Source organism: Nansenia antarctica (assembly GCF_963989245.1).
Source record: "Nansenia antarctica genome assembly, chromosome: 4".
NCBI lineage: Eukaryota > Metazoa > Chordata > Actinopteri > Argentiniformes > Microstomatidae > Nansenia > Nansenia antarctica.
Window position 1 is genome coordinate 29,500,956 of NC_137689.1, and position 25,194 is coordinate 29,526,149.

Consider the following 25,194-nt stretch of genomic DNA (forward strand, 5'->3'; position numbering starts at 1 on the left):
ATAAATCGGAAAGAGTCGGGTCAACTCAGTGTTTTTTTGTTTTTTTGGTAAGACATTTACTGACGGCGATAGTTCTCCACCCCTCGGCAAGACAACCCTTTTTTATGTGGCCGGGACGGTGGCCGTTCTGTTTGCCGTCAGTGTGACTTGGGGGCGATACGCGTCAGATCTGTTTGTGGCTCGCCTGAGCATCCCTGTGGGACGTGAACATCTGTCTGGATGGGCTGCTCCGGTGCCAATTATGGCAGGCTGTCCACATGGCTCCAGACTGAGAGGCTGACGAGGACGAGGTGGCCCCCGTATTGACGTCTCTCTCGTACTCCCCCGCTATAATGAGCAGACGTGCGCTTTTCCCCTGAGGCCGTGCACGACTTAGCTCACCGTCCGTGTTATCTCAGCTAACTTTGGACTTTTGGCTGAGACTGGCTGAGACTAGATTCGGTATTGTGTTGGATTACAGGTATGAGGGGGTTTCAGAGGGGATTATGGTACACTTCAAAAAGTTGAACTCATTATGAATGTTGAACAGTAAAGCCTCAGTGTTTCATTTCAGCACAAGTGCTGTAAACTCATCCCATTTATAAATCAGTCATATTGGTTTGTTGTATCAATTCATCGTAGATGCTCATACATTACTTTTAAACCACTGGAAAATGGTGCCTTTCTGTGAAAGGTTACTTAATACCCTGTGTGCAAGTTTACTACAGTAGTTGCTTGAGCCGCACCATGTAAACATAATCCGTTGTGGTTGTGACAGTTGGGAAATAATAGCTTTGTCGCTGGTTTTCAAGGCTGCTTCTAGAACAAATGTCATGTTTGAGCCACATTAGATCAAGCTGCTCTTTGAAGGATGCAAAGTCCTCGATACATACGATAATGTAACCATATGCTTCAACGAGCCTGCTTCGACGTAACATTGGCCTATGCGAGCTGCAATATCACGCACAGTGGAATACGTGATTCAATAATTCCACACTTAAATACAGCTACAATGTCACGCCAAGGAGGCCAAGGACAAGCGTGCGTTGATACTTAAATAATACATTATCATGGAAAGGAATTTGTTGTGAAGTGGCAAAAGTTGTCTGTAAAGTGCACCTTAAGAGAAACTAATGGAGTTTCCGTCGAAAAGATGAGTGGAAAAAGGCTTTGCTGGCCAGATTTAGCTGTCGGGAGAGGTCCTGTTTTTTGCAGTAATGCAAAAGGGAGTGCAGCGAATGCCTCTGAGACGTTCTAGTGCTGACATTTTAGTTGCTATTTTATTTACTTTTTTGCCTCCATTTGCTCATTGAGTTTGGCCGAGGCTACAGAGGTGAAGGCTCTATCTCCCCATCAGGCTTTTGGTCGCCAACGATGGCACTTAATGGTAAAAGGACTGACCTTTATAGACTGACTTATATAGACTGACTTATACAGACCGACTTATATAGCGCCTTATTCCGAAGCGCTTTACAACGGCCTCTCATTCACCCATTCACACACACATTCACACACCGATGGCGGCAAGCTACCATGCAAGGCGCCGGCCCGCTCATTGGGAGCAATTTGGGGTTCAGTGTCTTCCCCAAGGACACTTCGACATATGGCCAGCCGGGGCTCGAACCGCCGATCTGGCGAGCATTAGACGGTGGCTCCACCTCCTGCGCCACAGCCGCCCCACTATGAGCGTGTCTGTGAGTATGAGCTGTTCTCACCACCGCAGTCCAAGGTTTGTTTTTGGCATTCTCCTCCGTAACATGCTACAGCTACCCACTAGCTTCTGCCACAAACTGAAGTGCATTCTGCGAGTGTTTGGCATATCCTACTCCAAAGAAAGGTCTCTGTCGGGAACTGATCTTTGATCGTTTGATCGTTTCAGTTCATCTGAACCGAAGTGAAAATCAACTGTCACCATTTACAATCTTTGTTATATTGTATCCAGGCTCATTTGTTGTTACATTGTGTCCTGGCTCTTTTGTTGTAATTTGATTATATGAAGATCTTGCCGCATTATGTTGAATATGACTACCTATTATTCCTAGGATCCAACGTGCAAGCAGGAGACCAGTCTGGTTGACCTTTCAACCTTCGTGAGGTGTGCGGATGCTCCATCAAAGTGGTTAGGCCCTATGGCACTATGTCATGTTGCTACCACTGTGGTACAGTATAGGCATTCTAATTGAGGATTCAGGAAATGTATCAGTTAAAAACGGTGTTGATAACCTTTACCCACTAAACCCCTGTGACTTTCAATCTTGTTTACAGAGAGGCGCTCATTTAATCATACCTCTGTACCGAAGTTGACACGAGGAGAGGCACCAGATCTTTAGGGATGTCCTGTTTTAATCTCAACCAAACAATGTCCAGCTGTGTTTGTGGATTTACAGTTTAGAACACTGTCCCAACGCACACAAGCTGCGATACCATAACCTACACACATAAATCTTTCCATAAAAGAGAAAACATTGCGATAACTGCAATCCCATCTCGCCTTCCTCTAACAGATATTTTACATTTGAAAAATGGAAACGTTGCCACATCATTAATAAGGCTGTTTTCATACGAGGGGCAGAGAGCGGTAGACAAGGGTAAACCAAGGCCCTGTTTTAAAAGGGAACTGCAGCCTCCTCTATTCGTCATGGTCCAGTCCTCAAAATAGTGCTGCTGCTTTATCAGGTGAGTGCAGCGAGAGCAGTGGTTCAAAGGCAAAGGGATGGGAGTGTTTGAAAATCACTCTGAGGTTAATTCAACAGAAAGATTTGCCCTCTAAAATATTATAGTATTTTTTTTGTTGGCAGCCTTTGAATATGTTAATGAGGGCCTAAAAGAAATATGGACGGGAATTCCGATGTCTAGGCCCGTAGTAGGCTACAATCTACCTCTCTCGTCCTCTCCATGCTGTGTTCTCTCATTGTGCAATGGTAATGAGTTACTGTCAGACCCCAGCAAACACACACGTTTCAATCCACTGCTGTTGCACTATAACAATAATTTCCGCCTGCAGGATATTAGTCAAATTCCGTATCAGATTGGGACATTGGTGGCTGCAGGGTTCGATTTGCGATCCTCTCTCTGATATTTTTCTTGGCTTCTTATACTGATTTTCCCCAAATCCCATTAAAAAGCATCTCTTTGGCAGGCTCTCTCTCCAGCTGTAGCCCTCTCTGCTGCTGTCGGGAAAAACTGAGATCTGTTTACTCAGATCTGATAAAAAAAAAAGATAGATATCGTGGCCTGGGGTGGTCCAGTGGTCTAGCACCGGCCCATGCCCTGCTGACATTCCCTCTCTCCCTCTTCTCCTCACTTTCCTGTCTGTCTTCACTATATCTGTCTAATAAAATGAAAAAATAACTTAAAAATAACTTAAAGAAAAAAAAGAGATAGATATCTAAGATTGTTGTTCGTCATCCAGGGGCAAAGGACACAGATAGGATATTTCATGGATAGATCAAGAAAAGTTGACATGCAAATGACAAGAACAGGCTCTAGCACAGGAGAAGAGAATGTTCCCTCCAAGTCCCTTGCCTCTACTCTGAATAGACAGGTACAAGTAAGCCTAATGCACTGCATTGTGCATGCAGTAGGCCTATCAAATCTGTGACTTGTGAATATTCACAATAACAGCTCAAAAAAGGACCAGGTTCGTATATACTGGAAGTCTACTGTAGTCACGGTGACTTAATTTGGGTGTATCTGCCAACGTTTTTTATCATACGGACGTTTCGTCCACACAGAACCGCGTTCTGGGAGCCTGAATACACTATTTTTTTAAACCGGGTCCCAGAGTGAACAAATCTGAAGACGCGACCCTTGCATTTCCGTCTTTACAAGCCATACGCACCTTTACTGAACAGATGACGTCATCTGCCCCACCTCCCCCTTAACCCGCATGCGCTAACCATTGTTCTTCGTGTGATTGTTCATCACACGAGTTTTGCGCATGCTCCATTCTTCTTCTGTTTTTGGTGTCATTTGGGGCAGCGTTACAGCATTTTCAGCGGTTTCGTTTGGACGCAGATATTTCTTGAGATAACTTTGTGTTTACAGAAAACTTTTTTTAGATTAAAAAGAAAAAGATTGGTTCTGTCTCCGTGTGGATGTGGCCTTACTTTAGCTCGATTATATGATTCAAGGCTCTAGATAGCAGGATTTGGTTGTGAAAATGCCACCATATAGACCCCCCCCCCCTAAAAGTACCTAATAAGGTCATTAGGTTCCTGGATCCCCTTGTAGATACACAATGTAACCATATTTACCGATATTAGACGTGCCGTACCGAGTTTCCGTGGAAACCCAAGCACCCCACTTAAAAAGATATCGAGGGGAAACTTCGCAGTGTTTCACTGTTTTCAAGGTTTTAGCCGGCACCTTTGTGAAATTGTACAGCCCCTTATTCCAACGCGCTTTACAATGACCTCTCATTCACCCATTCACACACCAATGGCGCCAAGCTACCATGCAAGGCGCTGGCCCACACACTGGGAGCAATTTGGGGTTCAGTGTCTTGCCCAAGGATACTTTGACATGTGGCCAGGCGGGGCTCAAACCACCGATCTGCCAACCTTGCGATCATTAGACGGCAGGGGTTGATTCTCAAAGACGAGACACGAGTTAATTCGTCACATGTTAAGTACCACAATACAACAACACAAGTAGCCCCAGGCCCTAATTACTATCGCAAGTATGGCCTGGAGTCATCCGTGTGTTGACGTTAGTGCAACAGTGTAATCAATGAATTACCATTTAAAAATAAATAATATTTAACCTTTATTTAACCAGGCAGGCCAATAAGAACTAAGTCTTATTTACATTGGCGGCCTGGCAAAAGACAAAAGCCTCTTGGGGGGAGGGGGGGGGGGGGGCTGAAAAGAAATCAGGTTACATGTTTAAACAAAGAACACACACGACAGACAGTGGCACACATCCAAGCATTTCCAGCACAGTTAAAAGATTGAAACATACAGACATCTCCAAAACCTCCTCCACTTCCATACAGTCACAGCAGTTAAAAGGACAGAGTCACACATCCACATAAACACGCACCCATTCACAATTCACAAACAATTCACTGGTTTAGTCAGAATGATCAGACTACCACATGTCGTAGTTTAAAGAGCTTAGATATAGAATAATACTTATGGACGGACATACAGTGTCCCTGTGTAACTAATGGGACAGTGAAGCTGTATTTTCTTCTTATGGCTCTACGTTTCAAAAATGTGTATTTTAATTCCTGTATGAGTATCAATGAGTATTGATGGTATTTGTGTACATATTGGTTTCACCATTCATTCCATTTGGTGGACAATCCTTTGCATGCAATTACTGCCAGACTTTAGGGATGTTATTTCTTGACAGTATGTATCAAAGCATACAGCAAAGATCGGACTGATGGACCCTCAAATGTGTGGTCCTTCCAGGAAGCGTGGCCTTGAAACGATTAGAAGCATTTAGAGCGAACCTCTCCTGTTTAGCAGTCAGCCACTTCAACACACAGCGCTTAATAGAAGTTGCCATGGCAGAAGGCATCTGTGTGGAATGAATAAGTAATAATAGTGTCTTAGCAGAAGTAGTTCACAGTTGCCTCTGTCAGAGCAGAGAGGCTGGCGAGAGTCTTAGAGAATCTGTGCCCATTGCTAGTCACAGCTGTACCTTTCTGATTCGCTATGCTTGTTCATTTATCGGCTTTGTGGGGGTGCAATAGCTGGCTCATTTCACATTGCGCACCCTAGGGTAATACCTCATCCTTTCTCATTTGTATGGGGAAAATGAAAAATGAAAATGAATCGTATAGTCACTAGAATGGGATCATAGTATTAAAAACACTGGTTCAATATTCGAGCTCTCTCCAAAAAATGGTGGTACTCTGGGAATATGGAGTGTTCTTTTTGTGTCCTTGACTTGATGCTTCATATACAATAGACTGGATGAGAATTACCCTTTACTGCTGCTAAAGACATTTCTTCCAGTAGTTTAACTATTTCAGAATATCAGAAAGATAACCTTTAACTTTAACTTTAGGTTATATCATTGACATTTACATTCACCCTCATTGATTGCTTTTGCAGTATAGAGTAGAGTTCCACCCAGGAATACAGTATGTATACACAACGGAGAAACCTCTGACCGAGCACATAAATCATCTCTATTTATGAAATTGATTCATTCCTTTGATCTCTCTATTGCAGAGTCAAGGCGAAGAAAGGGGTGAATCTGCTCCAAACCCAGTCAAAGAATGCCCAGTGGACAGTGGAATGGAAGGTTCAGTCCGGGGCGAAGCACTCCATCACCACCATCGACGTGAACAAGAACAAAGGAGTCCAACAGGGGTAAGTCAACAGCCTAAGGCCTAAACACACACACACACACACACACACACACACACACACACCGTTTACCCACAAGACCAGAGCAGCAGGAGTTATGCCCAGTCTTTCAGTAAAACACATTTAGGATGTGTTCTGTAAAGATTGACCACCGAGCTTCGTCCAAAAACATTTCTTGTAGACTACAGAAACGTTGAAAAGGTTACAAATTAAAAAACATAGATCCAGTTTTGGATGGAAGTGCAAAAAAAGTGCCAGGATATCCACTGTCAAAGCTTTTAGATATGGTATTTCAAGTATACATTGATACTGTATGCTTACGGCACTGATTTTAAGTATTTTTCCCTCCTTGGCAGAAAGCTGATATGTTTGGGGAAGCACTATATTGAACTGTAGTTTTCAAATGTTTAGTTTTCCTAGCGTTAGCATCGACGGCAGTGATGCTAGCCTCCTTGTGATGGGAAAAACCAATCGAAAAATGCAGCATCATGCTTGTCACGGTGACTCCATAACAATAAGCAGATTATCCCCCCCAAAAATGGCTCATCTGTCCTGGAATACAGCCACCTCTGTCTTGAGTCAGCAGTGATGGCATTGAAGTCAGCTGCCAGCTCTGCTACATCAGTACATCTGGGCGGAGGGAGCCTAGAATTAGGTAGAAAAAAAATCACTAATGCACTCAACTCTTCAACAAAGGTGGCATTAAGAATTTGTTCTGCTTATCCTAAACCTCTGAGCCATTTAGTCACTGCAGATCCCAGTAATGCCCCCCGATTTGACTGTGGAAAAGGAGAGTGACCAAGTGGGCCTGGAGAGAGACAGAAACCAACATTGACGTAACCTGTAATAAAATATGAGCCATCCCTTTGTTTTTCGCCTTGGCTTCTTACCGTTGGTGTCTCTCGCTATGTTTAGCCGGAGCGTGTCTAGTAATCTCTGCCCTCCTGTCACCATGTTGGAAAGCCTATCCAGTAGGGGGTCAACTATGGGATACAGAGATGGCAGCGTGTAATCACTCCTTTTGTCAGGCAACCAGTTCAATCGGCTTAGGAAAATGAATAGAACAGTTCGATATACAGGCAGTCAGGTTAATGTTAGGACAACAGCCTGTAAGAATCATGCACACAAGTACTGAATGTTTTCCTGTTGAAACAACCCAAACAAATGTATTGTAGCTATGTTGCACATGTGGCACATGCCACAATATCATAAAACGTACAAAAGGAAGCCTTATTAATAAGAACTGCCATGTTGATAAAATCACATCATGAACTTGCGATAATGTCCTAATTTGTTACTAATGGGAAGTCATGTAAGTACCATGAAAGTCATACTTAAGTAAAAGTATAGATACCTTGAAAAGAAATGAAACTAAAAGTAAAACTGAAAGTCATCCATTCAATTGTTCATCGAGTAGCATATTATGCCTGACAGATGATTCACTTACTTTAGAAAAATGTACTAAAACTTTGCTCACTTTGGATAAAAGTGTCTGCTAAAGGTAAAACATGTAAACATAAAAGTAAATCTGTTTTTAAATTAACTTAGGGTATCAAAATAAAAGTATGTGATGTTTATTAAAAAAACAGACATTTATTAGATTTATTTGTTTGCCATTTTTGAAAGTTAACACAATTTAAGTCAAAGTGCTCAAATTAAGTTCGGCCTGGTAAATGATGGCCTAAATATCATATTAGTCATACAGTATCAGTGTTTTCCACATTTGTTACAGGATTTTGTTTCTTAATAATAAACATTTCTAAATATGTTTCATGAGCATAGCTCACCTTAAAACATTATCACCAAAGATACAGTGGATACCCCAGAGCCTATAAGATAATGTGTGCCTCTTTCATTCGGGGGATCTGTCATTGTAAATGTATCAGATAGGCGTTACATTACTTTTGATAGGCCTATAGACAATGCACTAAACCTATCTGTCTCTGTCACACATCCTGAAGTTTACTTAGAACTACTATCTACTATGTACTATGGACATTCCTCACTTATATCCTGTAATCCATAGGTTGATATTGCCCCGATAACACGTAATGTCAATTCTCTGTGATTTCGGCTCAGGCCTATTCTCTGCTATTTTGTAGGTATTGCCGTATGAAAAGCTGTTCTTTTTTTACAGATGATGAAGTTTATTATACAGTACAGGCCAAAAGTTTGGACACACCTTCTCATTCAATGTGTTTCCTTTATTTTCATGACTATTTACATTGTAGATTCTCACTGAAGGCATCAAAACTATGAATGAACACATGTGGAATGATGTACTTAACAAAAAAGTGTGAAATAACTCTAAATATGTCTTATATTTTAGATTCCTCAAAGTAGCCACCCTTTGCTTTTTTGTTGTTAATAAAATATATATTTTTTGTTGTTAATAAAATATATAATAATAATATTAAATAAATATATATATATATATATATATATATATAATAACATATTATTATTAACACATATTATATTAAATATTATTATTATATATTTTATTAACAACAAAAAAGCAAAGGGTGGCTACTTTGAGGAATCTAAAATACAAGACATATTTTTCAGAGTTATTTCACACTTTATTGTTAAATACATAATTCCTATGTGTTCATTCATAGTTTTGATGCCTTCAGTGAGAATCTACAATGTACCAAATAGTCATGAAAATAAAGGAAACGCATTGAATGAGAAGGTGTGTCCAAACTGTTGGCCTGTACTGTACATATTGTGTCTTATACTCATGTTAAACGTATTAATTAAACTGTTGACCTTACACAATCTGCACCTGTTAAGACAAGAACAGCAAACCCAGGCTATAGTCAAAATCCATCCAAGCATCGTTCTGATTGGACAGATTAAATGCAGATGTAACTAATAACAGGTGTCAGGGAAAATGTAAGTCCATTTTAAAAAAGAAGTCATAATTGTGTGTAAAAGTTGCCAGATTTATAAATGTATAAGTACAGATACCCCCCCCAAAAAAAGTACAGTAACAAAATACTGCATTACTGAACACCACTGCTAATGGGTTTCCTCTAAGTTTTAGTCAGGTGACTATTGCCTGAGGATAAAAAGTCTGCAATTTCCTTTATTCCTTTGATTTAATAGAATTAGCCTAATAGAAAAGCAATAAAAAGGTGACAAGAGTCTTCAAGCTATTTCAGACCCACTTTATCCAGCTGCAATAACATGGGCCAGTCTTTGTGAAGGCACATTTAACTATGATATAGTTATTCATTGTTGTGCCGACTTCGGTATATATTTGAGGCAATGGACTATGCAGGAGTAGGAGTGTATCAATGCCAAAGAGAGTCCCACATTAAGCCTAATTGGTGATAAAAGCATTCATTAGACATGGCTTAGCATAACATCTAGGCCAATAATACATCATATTTTCATCTGCAATTATAAAGCACGATCAATCTTCCCCTACTAAGGATGTTAACAATTAACATATACATTTGTTATGATAAGGACATGATAACTCCTAACCGGTCTCCAAAACCAGCAGGTTTTATCATAATATGCAGTCTATCAACAGGGACAGGTGGGGCTCTTTGGAACATGGAACCACCTTTGACACTATTCACCATCTTTGACACTATTCACCATCTTTGACACTATTCACCATCTGTGTTGTGTTGTGTTGTGGGTAGGGCTGCAACAACGAATCGATGAAATCGATAAAAATCGATAATGAAATTCGTTGGCGACGAATGCCATTATCGATTCGTCTTTTTTTTTGTTTTTTGTCTGGTTTTGTTTCCATAACAAACCTACTTCCTGTTGACGCACGCCACGCTGTCTTGCGGCCGGTGTAGGCATCGCGAATCATAGCGAATCATAGCGCTACCTATGGCCGGAAAGGGCAGAACCTATGACCGGAACCGGAAAAGTGGGAAAATCCGGTACCTACACCGGCGCGGCGACTACATTTAAATCATGCTACTCAAAAGCCTTGAGAGTGAAGCTGTCTGCTGTCTGGACATGCTAGTGAGTTAGCTAGCAGGGTTAGCTCGCTGCTGCCGCTAGCTGACTGTCACTACGCTGCTCGTCCAGCTGTAGTCTGCGTAGCTGTGCTGAGAACCAGAGCAGTAACTATGTTTCTATAGAGGAGGGTTACACTAACTATGTTTCTATAGAGGAGGGTTACACTAACTATGTTTCTATAGAGGAGGGTTACACTAACTATGTTTCTATAGAGGAGGGTTACACTAACTATGTTTCTATAGAGGAGGGTTACAGCTAACTTCCTATTGTTTTATTATATAAGTCCTGCTGGGCTCAGCCCTTCCATGGTCTCCTGCTCTCCATGCAAATGCGTTAGTGTGAGTTCTGGCGAAGCGTCAGCTAAATGACTAATGTAATGCGATAGCCAGTGAGTGTTTGCTCGCATTCATGAATTCAATATTGCATGACAAGTGTATTTAGCTAGCTGGCTAACGTCAGTGGTAGAGCAGAGGTGATAAGCTAAAGGCTAGCTAGTGGTAGCCTACCAAGCTACCCGTGAGTTAGAGTGAGGCACTGACTGTAGCCTAGCCTATTGTATGGAGTGAGAGGACACATTGCATTGTTTTGGAGCATATCTGTTATATAAAAACATTAGTGTCTTGTCTGTAGCCTATATTGCACTTTGGGTTACTGACCTTTACATTAAGCAAAGTTATTACCTAAAACAATGCATGTATTGAGCTAGAGTTCAACTACTTTATTGAAACAATCTACCGCCATCAGGGCCGCTTGGGAGATATGCGAGGCCCTGTGCGAAGTCAGATTTGCGAGGCCTTTTATAATGATGTAGGCTACTGTTATAACCGCGCGACACGCACGCACCGATATATTGCAAGAAATGCGCTCACATGCTGTGCTGATAGACAATAGCATATCTACTTATTTAGATAGTTTACAACCATGTTTGTTTCATTTCAAACCTTTTATACTCGTAAAGGATTAGGATTTAGGATAAAGCAGTCATCATACCCAACATTAAATACGCACAAGCCATTATTGACATGAATAGAGATGTTACTCACCACCATGTAGGCCTATCCTTTATGTTGAAAAGCTTACAGCAAAAGCAAAAAGACATGTCCCGTTTTTGAGAGTACACAAGCCACTTTCTTTCTATTTTTTCCCCATTTGGTAGTTTTCGGAGAAATAAAGTTTCACTAAAGTTCCTGTTCTCATTATTTTTAGGATAACTAAATCCAGGTTTCATCTTTGGGGGACCTCTTCTAATGATCACTTCTGTAACTGTAGAGATATGTACCGGCCAATTTACCAGGATCATCATACATGACATATCTAACACCGTAGGCTCGTCTTGCGTTCCATCACTCTCAGCCCTGCTGCTGCTCTGAGTAGCTCCATCTTCCGCCTCCGTATCCTCTACTTCGCCACTCTTGACCATCATCACCTGGGGCTGGGCAGCCCTCCTGACCATCATCACCTGGGGCTGGGCAGCCCCACTGCTGCCGGTGTAGCAGTTGTCCTCCTCCACCTCAGAGACATCATCTTTGCCTCTATGGGGGGGCTGTGCCGTGCTACTACTAGCATTGCTAGTGCTAGCAGTAACGTTAGCTTCTTCGGTGCTAACGGGAGCCTCACTTGTTTTTAGAAATGTTTCGAACGAACCTCTAAGCGAGGCCCTGAAGCCTTCCTTTCTTTTATTTGTATTTCTTTTTTCAGCACCCGATTAACATTTTCTTCCTCGGTCTCGTTCCCTCTGCATTTTGTCCGTTGCACTAAGCAGTCACTATGCACAACAAGTGTCAACGCGCGCCCAAAAATTATTTTCACGTTTCACGTAAGGTGTCATAGGGGGAAATTACTTTTTTCTGTTGCTAAGAATCTCCCTGTCCTACAGGTATGCTAGATTTTAGATGTATGATTGACTATGATTATCACATGTGTGAACATTTAGAAATGTATTAAAGGCAAAAATAATAATATGGTCTCTTGCCTGGCGCTTTGGAGGGCCTCGCCAGCCAGGGTACCAAAAAAAAAAAAAAAATAAATAAATAAAATACCCTGCCTCACGCGAGGCCCTCCAAAGCGCGAGGCCCTGTGCCACCGCCCCAGCTAGCCCCCCCCTTAAAGCGGCCCTGACCGCCATAGTCCATGGCCTGTTGTTAAACCTATTTGATGTAGCAAAGCCTTTTTTATTTATATATTTTTTTTTTTTTTATTAATACTTATTCATTTTGCACAGGCCTGGCTGATTTAGAAAACATAAAATAAAATTTGCAAAAGCAATCTTTTCCCCCCGTTTTTTTTGTATCCGATTAATCGAAAAAAGAATCGGCAGATTAATCGATTATCAAAATAATCGTTAGTTGCAGCCCTAGTTGTGGGGCCTTCAGTTCCCCCAAAATCTCCCACTGAATTGCTGGCTAATCATCCCTGAAAGTGTTCTAACTACGGTCCGTTTACAACCAGCCACAACACAACACTGCTTAACACCATGTTGTTGACACTGCTTAACACCATGTTGCTGACACTGCTTAACACCATGTTGTTGACACTGCTTAACACCCTGTTGCTGATGCTGCTTAACACCATGTTGTTGACACTGCTTAACACCCTGTTGTTGACACTGCTTAACACCATGTTGTTGACACTGCTTAACACCCTGTTGTTGACACTGCTTAACACCCTGTTGTTGACACTGCTTAACACCATGTTGTTGACACTGCTTAACACCATGTTGTTGACACTGCTTAACACCATGTTGTTGACACTGCTTAACACCCTGTTGCTGACGCTGCTTAACACCATGTTGTTGACACTGCTTAACACCATGTTGTTGACACTGCTTAACACCCTGTTGTTGATGCTGCTTAACACCATGTTGTTGACACTGCTTAACACCCTGTTGCTGACGCTGCTTAACACCATGTTGTTGACACTGCTTAACACCCTGTTGTTGACACTGCTTAACACCATGTTGTTGACACTGCTTAACACCCTGTTGTTGACACTGCTTAACACCATGTTGTTGACACTGCTTAACACCATGTTGTTGACACTGCTTAACACCATGTTGTTGACACTGCTTAACACCATGTTGTTGACACTGCTTAACACCATGTTGTTGACACTGCTTAACACCCTGTTGTTGACACTGCTTAACACCATGTTGTTGACACTGCTTAACACCATGTTGTTGACACTGCTTAACACCCTGTTGTTGACACTGCTTAACACCCTGTTGTTGACACTGCTTAACACCCTGTTGTTGACACTGCTTAACACCCTGTTGTTGACACTGCTTAACACCCTGTTGTTGACACTGCTTAACACCCTGTTGTTGACACTGCTTAACACCATGTTGTTGACACTGCTTAACACCATGTTGTTGACACTAGCTTAACACCATGTTGTTGACACTGCTTAACACCATGTTGTTGACACTGCTTAACACCATGTTGTTGACACTGCTTAACACCATGTTGTTGACACTAGCTTAACACCATGTTGTTGACACTAGCTTAACACCATGTTGTTGACACTGCTTAACACCATGTTGTTGACACTGCTTAACACCATGTTGCTGACAGGATTCTCTCACCTCCTGCGCACATTGTACTGGGATATTGATTTCTGCTCTAATTATGGCAATATTCATTTTGGAAATGCATTGTTTTACCATGTCCCTCCAGGATGGAGGGAAAATCAAATGTGATGGCGATTGATTCTCGTTTAACGCAATATATGAATAATTCTACTTTAAACAAAGGGTAAAGCAATCAGGGCAGTTTTTGGCATTCTCCCTCAGCTGTTGGTTCCGACTTCTAATTGTCAATATCGATTCCAAGGAACAATTGAGGAGGCATCCTCCTGAACGACAAGATTTTCAGTTTCGATGGCAACATTCACATATTGCTAATCTAAACGATAAGGTAGGCCTATCGATCTGTCCAGACGAGATCAGCGAATAAGAAACTTGACTTGGACTCGTTTGTCATTGAAAGCGTTTCAAACACACATTGAAATGAGTGGCAGCAGAGTGCTCCCGCAGTGTTATTCCACCAGTATTCATGTGGATCATTCTGTCTCAGCCCTTCCGCCATGAGGTTGTGTTGAAGGAGCTGACCGGCCCTCTCCCACTGTTGAGTATTCAAGTCCCTTCGAAATTAGACACAAAAAACGTGATTTCAAATGTCCCCTACCTTATTCAAATGGTCTCTCTTTTCTAATGTCGCATATCCTGACTGTTTTAAAGAAGCTAATTTGAAGTCTTTGAAGCCATATACGTATATTCTATCGGCCGACCAACTGAACCATCGTTACAGAGCTCAGAGCTTGTACTTGGTGTAGAGATCCAGGGAGAATTCAGCTCGGGTTGTGCTTCAAGGTAGATATTATGTTTAGAAACACACCGCTCCCCCTTGAGGGTATATGTCATTAAAACTGTTGTGTTAAATACAGTAACTCCCTCCAAGGGATAGAAATCTCTGAGAATCACTTCCACAGGGCCATGATCAGAGCATGAACGCCCTACAGCTGGAACATCCTAAGCATCTGCTAATAAAGCTAACCAGGGGGCGTACAGAGAGGGCGTCGTTAACCCTACCTGGCCCTCTCTTTAAATGGCCTATATCCCCACAGCATTCCCCTACAGCACATTCCCTCCCATACCCACCTGTGCGCTCTCCAGCGATCGGGGTGGGGTGTCTTTCTTTTCTCAGCACACTTGTCAACCAGCATCTTGTAGAGAGCTACCTATGCAAGGAGTGTGACAGATACAAGGAAGGGGTATTCCATGAGTGATGTTGAGTCAAACGGGCTGAGCTCATTTAGGTCTGTCAGATCTCATCATGCCCGCTTTCCAGTATGGCTTTTTGTGAGAGGCGCAGTAGTGGAGAGATAGGGACTCCGGGTTCCCAGTCTTCATTACAGCACGTTGGCATTCTCCCTGACGAATGGCAGACTTCTCTCTGCGGAGGGGAGATAGCAGCGGCGCTTGGTTTCCGAGCCAGGTCAAGGTTGGTGGTAATGGTCTTGTAAACCTAGAACGTAAAAACTCACGGCCTTACACGGCCTTACACGGCATACACTCACTGCTCCCATTTGTGAGATAGCTTGGGCAGAACGTGTCTTGTGGAAAGCGATATCAGCCTAGCTTGTAACACATGGGTTTTTACATGTACAGTGGCTATAGAAAGTCAACACATCACTTAACTTTTTCCACATTTTGTTGTGTTATAGACTCAATTTAAAATTGATTAAATAATGGATTAAATGCCACTCGACCTTTCAAACCTGCAGCTCGACGTCTTCTCTTCACAGTTGAAACTGAGACTTGCTTACTTCCACCACCGTTAAGCTGAGCTTGAAGCTGTTGTCCTGTGAGTCACCTATCAAGACTTTTAAGAGCTTGTCTTCTGATTCTGTTGTGGCTTTGGGTCTGCCGTACCTCTTCCTGTCAGAGTTTCCTCCAGTTTCCAAGTGTCTTTTGATGGTGTAGGAAACCGTACTCACTGACACCTTGGCTTTTTTTGCAATTTCTCTAAAGGAAATACCTGCACTCTTAAGGGTTATAATGGTCTGTCTGTCTTCTTTTGTTTGTTCCTTAGTTTTTCTTGCCATTATGATAGCAGTATTCCTGTAGTGCAATATTGTCCAAATAATGCTTCAGAGGGTGGAGTAACACAGTCTGTACCAACACTGCTTTTAGACAGACAGAGATTTTGTAAGTAATCAACAAAAGTTGGGACACCTTTAGGAATTGTTGCAACTTTCAAGGCTTAAATTACTTACATTGCTGCAGATGTTGTTATCCCATGACTTGTTCCTTTAAAACGTTTCTGTTTTTGGTTTTAGTTTACCGCTTAACTTTGTTCCATTTCAAGTCATTCACTGGACTTGAACTGGTTACATTTAAGTAAAAACTAGGAAAATGGAGGTGTTGTAAAAATGTTGACCGGTAGTGTATATAAAATGCATTGATGTTGAGTGAAAACATTATTTATAATCTTTAATCCATGTATGGTTGTATGCTTGAAATGGAAATTAATTAACGGAAATAAGGGAATATTAAATCATATATTGGACCAATTTACTACATGTGTGGTATCCAGAAGCAGCTCAGAGCTATGAACACATGGATAATAGTAATTAACATTGGAATGTCATGAAAAGGTTTTGCCATTTCAATTGTGCTTTGACTAACACCCATTGAGTTAGCTGGGATCTATGATCACACTGAAATGCGCTTGAAATGTAAGGTTGTATTGCCCTATGAGTTCTGTCTAATACCCTAAATTGTCTAACTCACTGCTTGTTCTTGTGGCTTGAACTTTTGAGCACGGAACCAGATGAATTGCTTAGCACCATTGGATTTTGATTTCTTTCTCCCACATTCATTTGAGTGACCTGACCTGATTCCTTGATCGTGGAGGCTCGACCCTCTTCCATGTTGTGCAGCTTTTGACATACTGCAGTTATATAACAATAATGTCGATCTCTCTCATAATCAACCTGAAACTGCCCTGCACACATGTTCATGCATGTGCATGGAGAAGTCATGCACAGTTGAGTTGTAAAGAAAAAAAACAAAAAAACACTCAAATCCCAGAACTAATCGTTCATCCCAAAAACACCAGATGTGCAATAATGTCACCCTAATGGTTTCTTTTACTGATTGTTTCAATACACGAATGGCTCATACGTGACTGAACATCTGTTTATGCTCCTGGCTCATTAACGTATTGAATGATCAAATGCAGGGCTGACCCCCATTAAGCCATTGTAAATGAATGAAGCATGATTCAGTGTTTTGTGGGATAGTGTGTTGCTGTAATTGGTGTCTCATGCTTCGATTGACTCAATTAGACGGTTTTTTCTTCCCCCTCGCAGGGATTCATTTGCCAATATCGAGGTGATGCAGCTGGACTTTGAGATGGAGAACTTCACCAGCCAATCAGTCACTAGGAGGATTAACTGGAACATTGATTACCGGGGACAGAACCCGCCTCCGGATTCCGACAAGGTGGTGACGGAGTTGACGGTGGTTCAGAGGGACATCCAGGCCATCATTCCGCTCTCGATGGTAAGTGACGCAAGATATCACAACATGACATCACAACATGACGTCACAACCAGGCGGTATTATATCAGAGAGCGTTAGTTGAATATGCCCATTGGAGAAAAAAAAGAAAGAAGCACCAGCATCAATAGAAAGCCGTCGTCGTTAGCAACATGCTTATCAAATGTTCCTGCAGATATGCTGATTTGACTGACTAAGAAAGGGCACGTAACACCACGTAAACCGATGTCACGGAGCACACCGCGCTCAAGAGTCTCTCGCTCTTTTAATTGTGCCGCTTCTATCTTGCGAGAAGAGTCAATTAGAACGCAGCCAAACACAGATTGTGTGTAAACAAGGGACATTAATCAAATCATAGGTAGATAGCGGGCCAGCCCAGAAAGGTCAAGTCGCAATTGTGTGGTTTTCACCTCCCTTATTTGGACTTTAGTCTCGAGGAGACTTCATTATGTAGCCATTAAAATGCAGCTTGTTGGTCTTCTCCACGTTGAAACGAGAACCCCTCATAGTATATTTATATAGACTTGTTAATAAGTGGGGGGGAGAAGGCGACGTCTGGTGTGTTCATGTAACCCAGTGGTGTAGTTTGTTAGGTGGGCTCGGGCCAGAACGTGGCCAAGGTGCAGCTGAACAAGAGTCGCTGTCAAGGGAAAAGGCCAGTGCAGGGGGAATAGCACGGGAATAGCATTGCAGAAATAACCGGAGCTATTTAACGCATCGTCAGCTGCTGATTTGCCTTCATGTGCTGCAGGAGAACAGACAGCATCTTAATGCCACCCATCCCTCAGGTCTCCCGAGGTGTCAGTGTAATTGTAACCAGTAACAACAGCGGCAAGGCGTGATCAACGCCACACTTTGCAACTCGCGACTGCACATCCGCTGACAGCTTGTTAGAAAAATCCAGAAGGCACAGATCCGTATTTCTTCGGCGTCCACAGATTTGTTAGACAGGAGGGAGGCAATCTTCCAAAACACACAAGATGCATTTTTTGTGGAATAACAAACAGCAAGAATACACCAAGCGAGAACCTGGCCCATGGAACGAACATGGAACGCCAATGCACACAATGAATCCCCCCACTCGGATTCTGCTCTAGTATGAACACAAGGAGGAGGGAGGGCTTGGGCGGAGGAAGCGAGATAGGGAGGAGAAAAAAAAGGGAGCGAGAAAAAACACATCCCACAGGACGTCAAAGCTTTACTAAGCGGGGGTTCGCTTGCCAGCCAGAGCTGAGCTTCTACAACTGGGGAGTTGGGGGGACGGTTAATTTACTGTCCAGGCCAATTCCTGGAGGATGTGGTGGTTAAATCACACCGTCACATGTGATCACATCATTTGAGTCTTTTTCAGGACTCACAAGGTCCCCCGACCACCACGGTCTGGCCACAATTAGCACCCTAGCTTCAGTATTCCTCTCAGGGGGGGCTTCCTTAGTAACGAGGGATGAGGGGTGGGTGGGAATGAAGGGATAGGCAAGGGGGGTGCAGTGTATTGCTAGCTCCACCACTGCCCCCCTGGCTGCCGCAGTAGTGAACAGATAATAAATAAAACATAGTTTAGTTTAGTTCGCTGAGGCCCTTGTAGAATGAAGTTAGAATGCAGGCGACACACACATGCACACACGCATACACGCACGCATGCACGCACACACACAGTGTGTCGTTTTTATAATTTATATGACATTTGAGGAGGAAGACTGGCCTCAGAAAGTAGTGGAGGCTTTGATAGGTCTCACTTGTTATTCTGCCTGTCAACCACCCAGCAGGTCAGGAGATGCCAACCTCTCCCTGTTACAGATTTTCATTCGGGCACGTGTACGAACGTCCCCAAAAATAGCGCTCCCATGAACTAAACTAGCGAGTTCAACGAGTGTTGAACTAATATAGTTGTCTTTTTTTTTTATTGAAGCTAGAACAGTCACATCGTATGTACCCCCAGCTGACAGTTCCCTTCCTGTGTATCTTAATGCGAAGGATGTAAAAATGTTCACCTTGGTGTCGCACAGGCCATAAAATGTTTAATAATCCCGCCTGTGTGTTATTGATAGCTCTTCCCTCCCCGTGTTCATGATAAGCTCTCACTCATTACTCTGGACACTGCGGTAACACTTACCGCCGCCATAAATTCGCTGCATTCCTTATTTACATTTGAGCACATTAGCGGAGCAACAGAATACTGTTTGACACATGGAAATTAGAAACTTTTTTTTACACGCCGCCAATGTGGTTTGTTTGTGAGAAAAGAGTTATCGGCGCCCCTATTTTCCTCGGTCCGGTAATTTGTCAGAGTCGGAGGCCGCCGTCATTGCTCTGCGATAACTGATCTGCAGTTACAAACTTCGGAGGCAAACACATTGTGCTGAAGGGATAATTACCTTGCTGTTACATTTTATTGCAAACAAATGTGTCAACAGGTAGAGTGGCATCAGTGTTAGAACTGGGAGTTTGAGAAAGACAAAGACCTGACTGTTGTTTGTTCTCCCAAACCTGCTTTAACTTATCAGTTTGGGCTAGATTGTCTGTTTACCTAGCCACGTCCAGTCATAAGTCAAATGGTTTTTGGATCACATACAGTGCACGTAACTTATAGTTTACACTCATTGTCAGTGGACATAGGCCTGGGTCTTACTGTTTTCGAATACCAGTTTAAGGCCGGGGTTAACATGGATGTCTCCAGCAGCAACGTAGCATCATTTTAGCCTGGTGGTGCTGCTAAATATATTAAAATATGCTGTTTTGATTTGAAGTATGATTTTGGGTTTCTCGAGGGACACAAATTACAGTCAGACTTGTTACCCCCATGCGGCTTATGTTCCACCAAAATAATGACTTGATTTGTTCTACTCCAATTGAAAGCCAAACGGGCAATTTAATTGTCTGTTTCTGTCTCACTGGATTCATGATACAAGTGGAGATCTGCTTACTGTCTTGCCCTAATCAGTTGTGTATTTCCTGGAAGTGGGATTTGAAGCTTTTTTTTTTTTTTTAACTACTGTGGTACATTGCATAGAACCTGTATACCTCTTTCTCCATGAATCAATCACTCTTTTTGTTTTAATGCTGATTCATCAGTAACCAGTTTGTTACTTTGATTGTGAGGATCAATTCCAAGGTTTTAAGGCTTGAATTGTGTGAAGTAGAGATTCAAAAGATGTCTTTTTGTCATCTGTTTGTCCAAAAAAAGGTATGTATGTGTCTCATCAAAGTAACATTGTTCGATTTCTCTGAGCAATTCACACTGCTTTGCATACCATCGCAATGGGAACATAATGTTGTCTTCTGTACAACTTACAGCCCCAGCTTGATTTGGAGTGAAATGCAGTTCAGAGGGAAAAACATAGGAACATGTCCTGCACCATGATTGATGTTAATTTATTCCCTTTGCACATTTCTCTCCCGCTTTCTCATTTCATTTTATTTTCCAAATGCTCATTAGAAGGTACTCTTACTCTACATATCTGTTGAACATCAGTACCTGAAGTGGTGAAACATTGTATTAAAAAAAGGCCATCAAAAATAAATACATTATATCTGTGAGAGGTTTTTTGGGCTGTTTTAGACAGCTGCCTCTATGAAATATTTGATTTTTTTAGTCAACTGGTGGATTATGAAGGAAGGGGTTCTTGTCTCTCAACACTTGTTCATGTTTATCGCCTCTCCTTTACCTCCGCAGGACACAGAGATCATTAACACGGCGATACTGACAGGGCGAACTGTGGCCATCCCGGTGAAGGTGGTCTCCATAGAAATGAGTGGAGTCGTCACTGACGTCTCAGCCTTCGTGGAATGCAAGTCCTCAAATGAAGACATCATCAAGGTAGGATGAAACAATTATTCCCTCCCCTGAGAGCAATCTAGCCTCGGTAATGTGCCGTTAAAGAAAGGAACCCCACTACACTTAATACAGACCCTAATGGAACCCATGGCAAACACGTTCAGATACCATCATACAACCATCAAAAACTCATTATATGCTTGTCTAATATATGTTCTTGACTCAATTCCTTTTTTTTGGCTTTTCTTTTTTACTCTGAGGACGAATCAATGGATGTTCATACTCTTGGGGTACATCGGAATCGATAGGCTACAAAGCGCCGTAATAGCCTGTAGGATGCTTTTGAAATGTTCCTCTGGCCTACTTCAGTCGAGTCACCCGGCATCTGCAAGCCTGAGTTCGGCTGTGTTTTTCTGCTACTTTCTGCTTCTTTCCTACTGTCGATTCTCATTCACTTAGCCAATGTATGACGACTGGAGGCGAGGAGGAGGAGGAGGCACGACACTAGTGTCTGTCCTGTGATGAATCACAAACACATACTCTGACCCCCAGGGCCTCACGGCTGGAGAATACCAGATGAATTCCCATCTGTGCGATGCATACGGCCCCACATTTAGCTAGCGAGCCCCCCTATAGTCCCACTGTGCAGCTGGAGAAGTGAATAAAAGGAGGTCTATCACCTTTCAACTGGAAAAGGGGATTGTTTGTTCTCCCTGTGCATTTGATGATAGTCACCTTGCGTGATGTGTGAGGGAAACACGATAAATACATGAAATGCTATGTGAAGCTTTGAAGGTTGTGTTTAGGGTTACTGGGCAAAGTGCACGGTAGCAATGCAAATGTCTTCAGAATGAGTGGGGGGGGGTGGAAAAGGTCAACCGTTCATTATATACCCAGAATACAGTCTGCCCCCTCATCTTCTTCTGACATTGTAGGGTTTTTAGAACATTAAGATCCATATATCAGTGCATAATGAGAAAAAAAGCCATGACATTTTGCTATTAATCTGTTTGTGACGAGGTTTAGCACGATCGCCGGCTGCGGCGTTAGAGGCGGGGCATTAGCGGTGTGTTATTGAGTGGGAATGCTTCGCTGCTCCTGCCATTGAATTTCAGAGGATAATTCAAGATGAGGCCTTCAAGCCGAGACATACATGAGTCCTGGCAGTTCAATAAAACACTCCCTGCAATACAGAAAAAGAGGTTCATAGGCCCCCATAAAGGTTGTGAGCCACCCCCCCCCCCCCCCCCTAATTTTTTTGCTGGCCACATTATTCATACAGTGAGCATGCACAATCTATTCTAATCAGGTTTCCTAATGTAGCCTTGCTACATTTGACTTGCGTTTGTGCAGCACTCAAGTCGAGCCTCCATTTGGTCTCAGTAAAGCATTCAGCATTTAGAATGTCTTTTCAAAGACACACACATATATATATATATATATATATATATATATATATATATATATATATATACATACATACAGTACCAGTCAAAAGTTTGGACACACATTCAATGGTTTCTTTTTTATTCTTATTTTCTACACACTGAAGACATCAAAACTATGGAAGAACACATATGGAATTATGTAGCAAACAAAAAAGTGTTGAACAAACAGGAATATGTTTTAGATTCTTCAAAGTAGCCACCATTAGCTTTGATGACACCTTTGCACACTCTTGGCATTCTCTCAATCAGCTTGGTGTGTGTGTGTGTGTGTGTGTGTGTGTGTGTGTGTGTGTGTGTGTGTGTGTGTGTGTGTGCGCGCGCGTGTGTGTGTGTGTGTGTGTGTGTGTGTGTGTGTGTGTGTGTGTGTGTGTGTGTGTGTGTGTGTGTGTGTGCGTGTGCGTGTGCGTGTGCGTGTGCGACAGTGGAAAAGGAAACTGTGAACATCTCCAGCATTTTCTTCTCTAGAATACAGTTGGCAAGGTGTTTTTCTCTAAACCTTCTTTGGTTGTGGCTAAAAAGTTACATTTTGGTTTTGTCAGTCCAAAGCACATTATTCCAATAGGCTTCAGGTTTCTCAAGGTTTTCTTTTGCATACTTCAGACGCTTAATTTTGTGTTGAGGTCGTAGGAAAGGCTTCTTTCTGGCAACTCTGCCATGGAGGCCTTTGTTGTTTAAGGTACGCTGTATTGTTCCATTTATTTTCCATTTTCTAATGATGTTTCTGACAGTGGAAATGGGTAGTTTGAAACGTTGCGAGAGTTTTTTGTCGCCTTCTCCTTGATGGTGGAAGTGAACTTGATTCTGACATCCTTGGACAACTGTTTAGAGGAATCCATGGTTTTTAACACCAGACACAACAGCCACCGCAGTCGGATACTTTAGAAGGCATGGAGTTACTTCAGAATATATAGTTCAACCCTGGAATTATATTCACCTGACTCATTGAAGTCCTAACGAGTAAATCACCTCGGTCTGGGCCTTAGTAATCAACTATAAAAAGAATCCTTGCTTTAACATACTGTATATATATATATATATATATATATATATATATATATATATATATATATATATATATATATATATATATATATATATATACTGTATATAGTGCCCAGGCTGGGAATTGAAACAGTCTGGATGTCAAATTAATTTTGGTGAAAGATAAATCCTAAAATATAAAAGGATATTATTATTTGAGCTTTGGGTATTCGCCAACCTGCTGTTCGGCTGTTTGTTCCCAACATTTGAAATGGTTACATTGCTCTCATTTATCTTTGCTGAGGTGTTTTTGGTTTGTTTGTTTGTTTGTTAGTTGTTTTCCCTCTTTGAAATAAATAGGCCACAGGATATGTCAGCACTGGCAAATAACCCATTCACACTCGAGTTTACAGTTGTTTACAGTATATGTGTGTGTCTGTGCGTGCCTGCGTGCGTGCGTGTGTCTGTGTGTGTGTCTACAGTATACTGTATGTCTTTGTAGCTAAGCACAGAGGGATAGGATGATTATTCATGCACACATCTGGGCTCTGTTCAGTCGGGGGAGTGTTGTGGTGGCTGGTGGTGGGGGGTGTGGGGGAGCTGTACGTGGGAAGCTGGGAGGGGGGATGGGCAAAGCGTGTGAGGGTTTGTAGGATATTTTAAGAGGTACTTGGTTGAAATAGATCACGAGTAAAGCTTCTGAGTTATAGATTATTTATTCAATCAAAGTTACATACAGGTTACAGCATTCCTCTCTGATGTCATAGAGATGGCTCTGATGTCATAGAGAGGACTCTAGTCGAATGGTCAGCAGGATGGAAAGAGACCCTTACAAAGGACAGGTTGGGGTGTGAAAAGGTAAAAGAGCAGGGGGCAGGCCACAGGAAGGGAGGCCATCTTGACCATGTGCTAGGACAATGCCTTGACCATGTGTCTTCTAGGACAAAGCAGGTCACAGGAAGCGGGGGAGGGGGAGAGGGGTGAATCAGGGGCAGGTAGCCTGCCCTCCCTAGGCCTGAGTAGACATAAAACCCCCTTCTATCAATAAGACAGCAGTGTTTCCTCTATATGCATTTATTCGTGGCGGGCCGCCACCAAAGAATTTCCTCCGCCACCAAATGATTCAGACAGTCCACTTTGATTCAGGCTGCGCAGAAAGGCAGCGAGTTATTATGACCGGAGAACAGAAAAAAAGCAGATTGAAGCTAGATTTAGGCCGCTTCCAGACCTTCCTTACGATTTAGGGTGTAGTTATTTACAATATGTTACAATGTTGCAATTAACCTCGTCGTTTGGGTTCGCACTGCAATCGAGACTGAATCGCTCTCAAACAGGCGCGCTGCGCGAGGCGACGCGCTTTTCAAAACAGTTTTGTGATTGGTCCGAATTTAGCGGGACATTTGGATTTCTCATTTTTTTGTTCGTTTTGTGTTTTGTGTAATATGTCTATCGGCAAAATTCTACTGCTGGTCTTAATTATCAGCGACCGTCTCCGCTGCCGTGCGACCAACACGCAGGGGGAATATGGAACAATACAGCACATCACATACTCCAGGGAAACGCTGCTGTCTCTCCGACCACCTCAGCCACTACCAGACTTTGTGCTGAACCCCACCCAGCCAACAGACACCG

General features: G+C 42.4%; 1 protein-coding gene across 1 annotated transcript in view; it reads left to right on the forward strand.

Moving 5' to 3' along the window:
* The window catches only part of tmem132e (transmembrane protein 132E), a gene marked incomplete at both ends in the record, with an annotated part of 103,290 nt that overhangs the window by 38,925 nt on the left and 39,171 nt on the right, over nucleotides 1-25,194 (forward strand). The window contains 3 exons of the mRNA XM_080529321.1: nucleotides 6,168-6,308; nucleotides 17,169-17,361; nucleotides 21,032-21,175. Coding sequence (XP_080385447.1) covers nucleotides 6,168-6,308; nucleotides 17,169-17,361; nucleotides 21,032-21,175 — 478 coding nt within the window. The remainder of the gene's footprint in view (nucleotides 1-6,167; nucleotides 6,309-17,168; nucleotides 17,362-21,031; nucleotides 21,176-25,194) is intronic.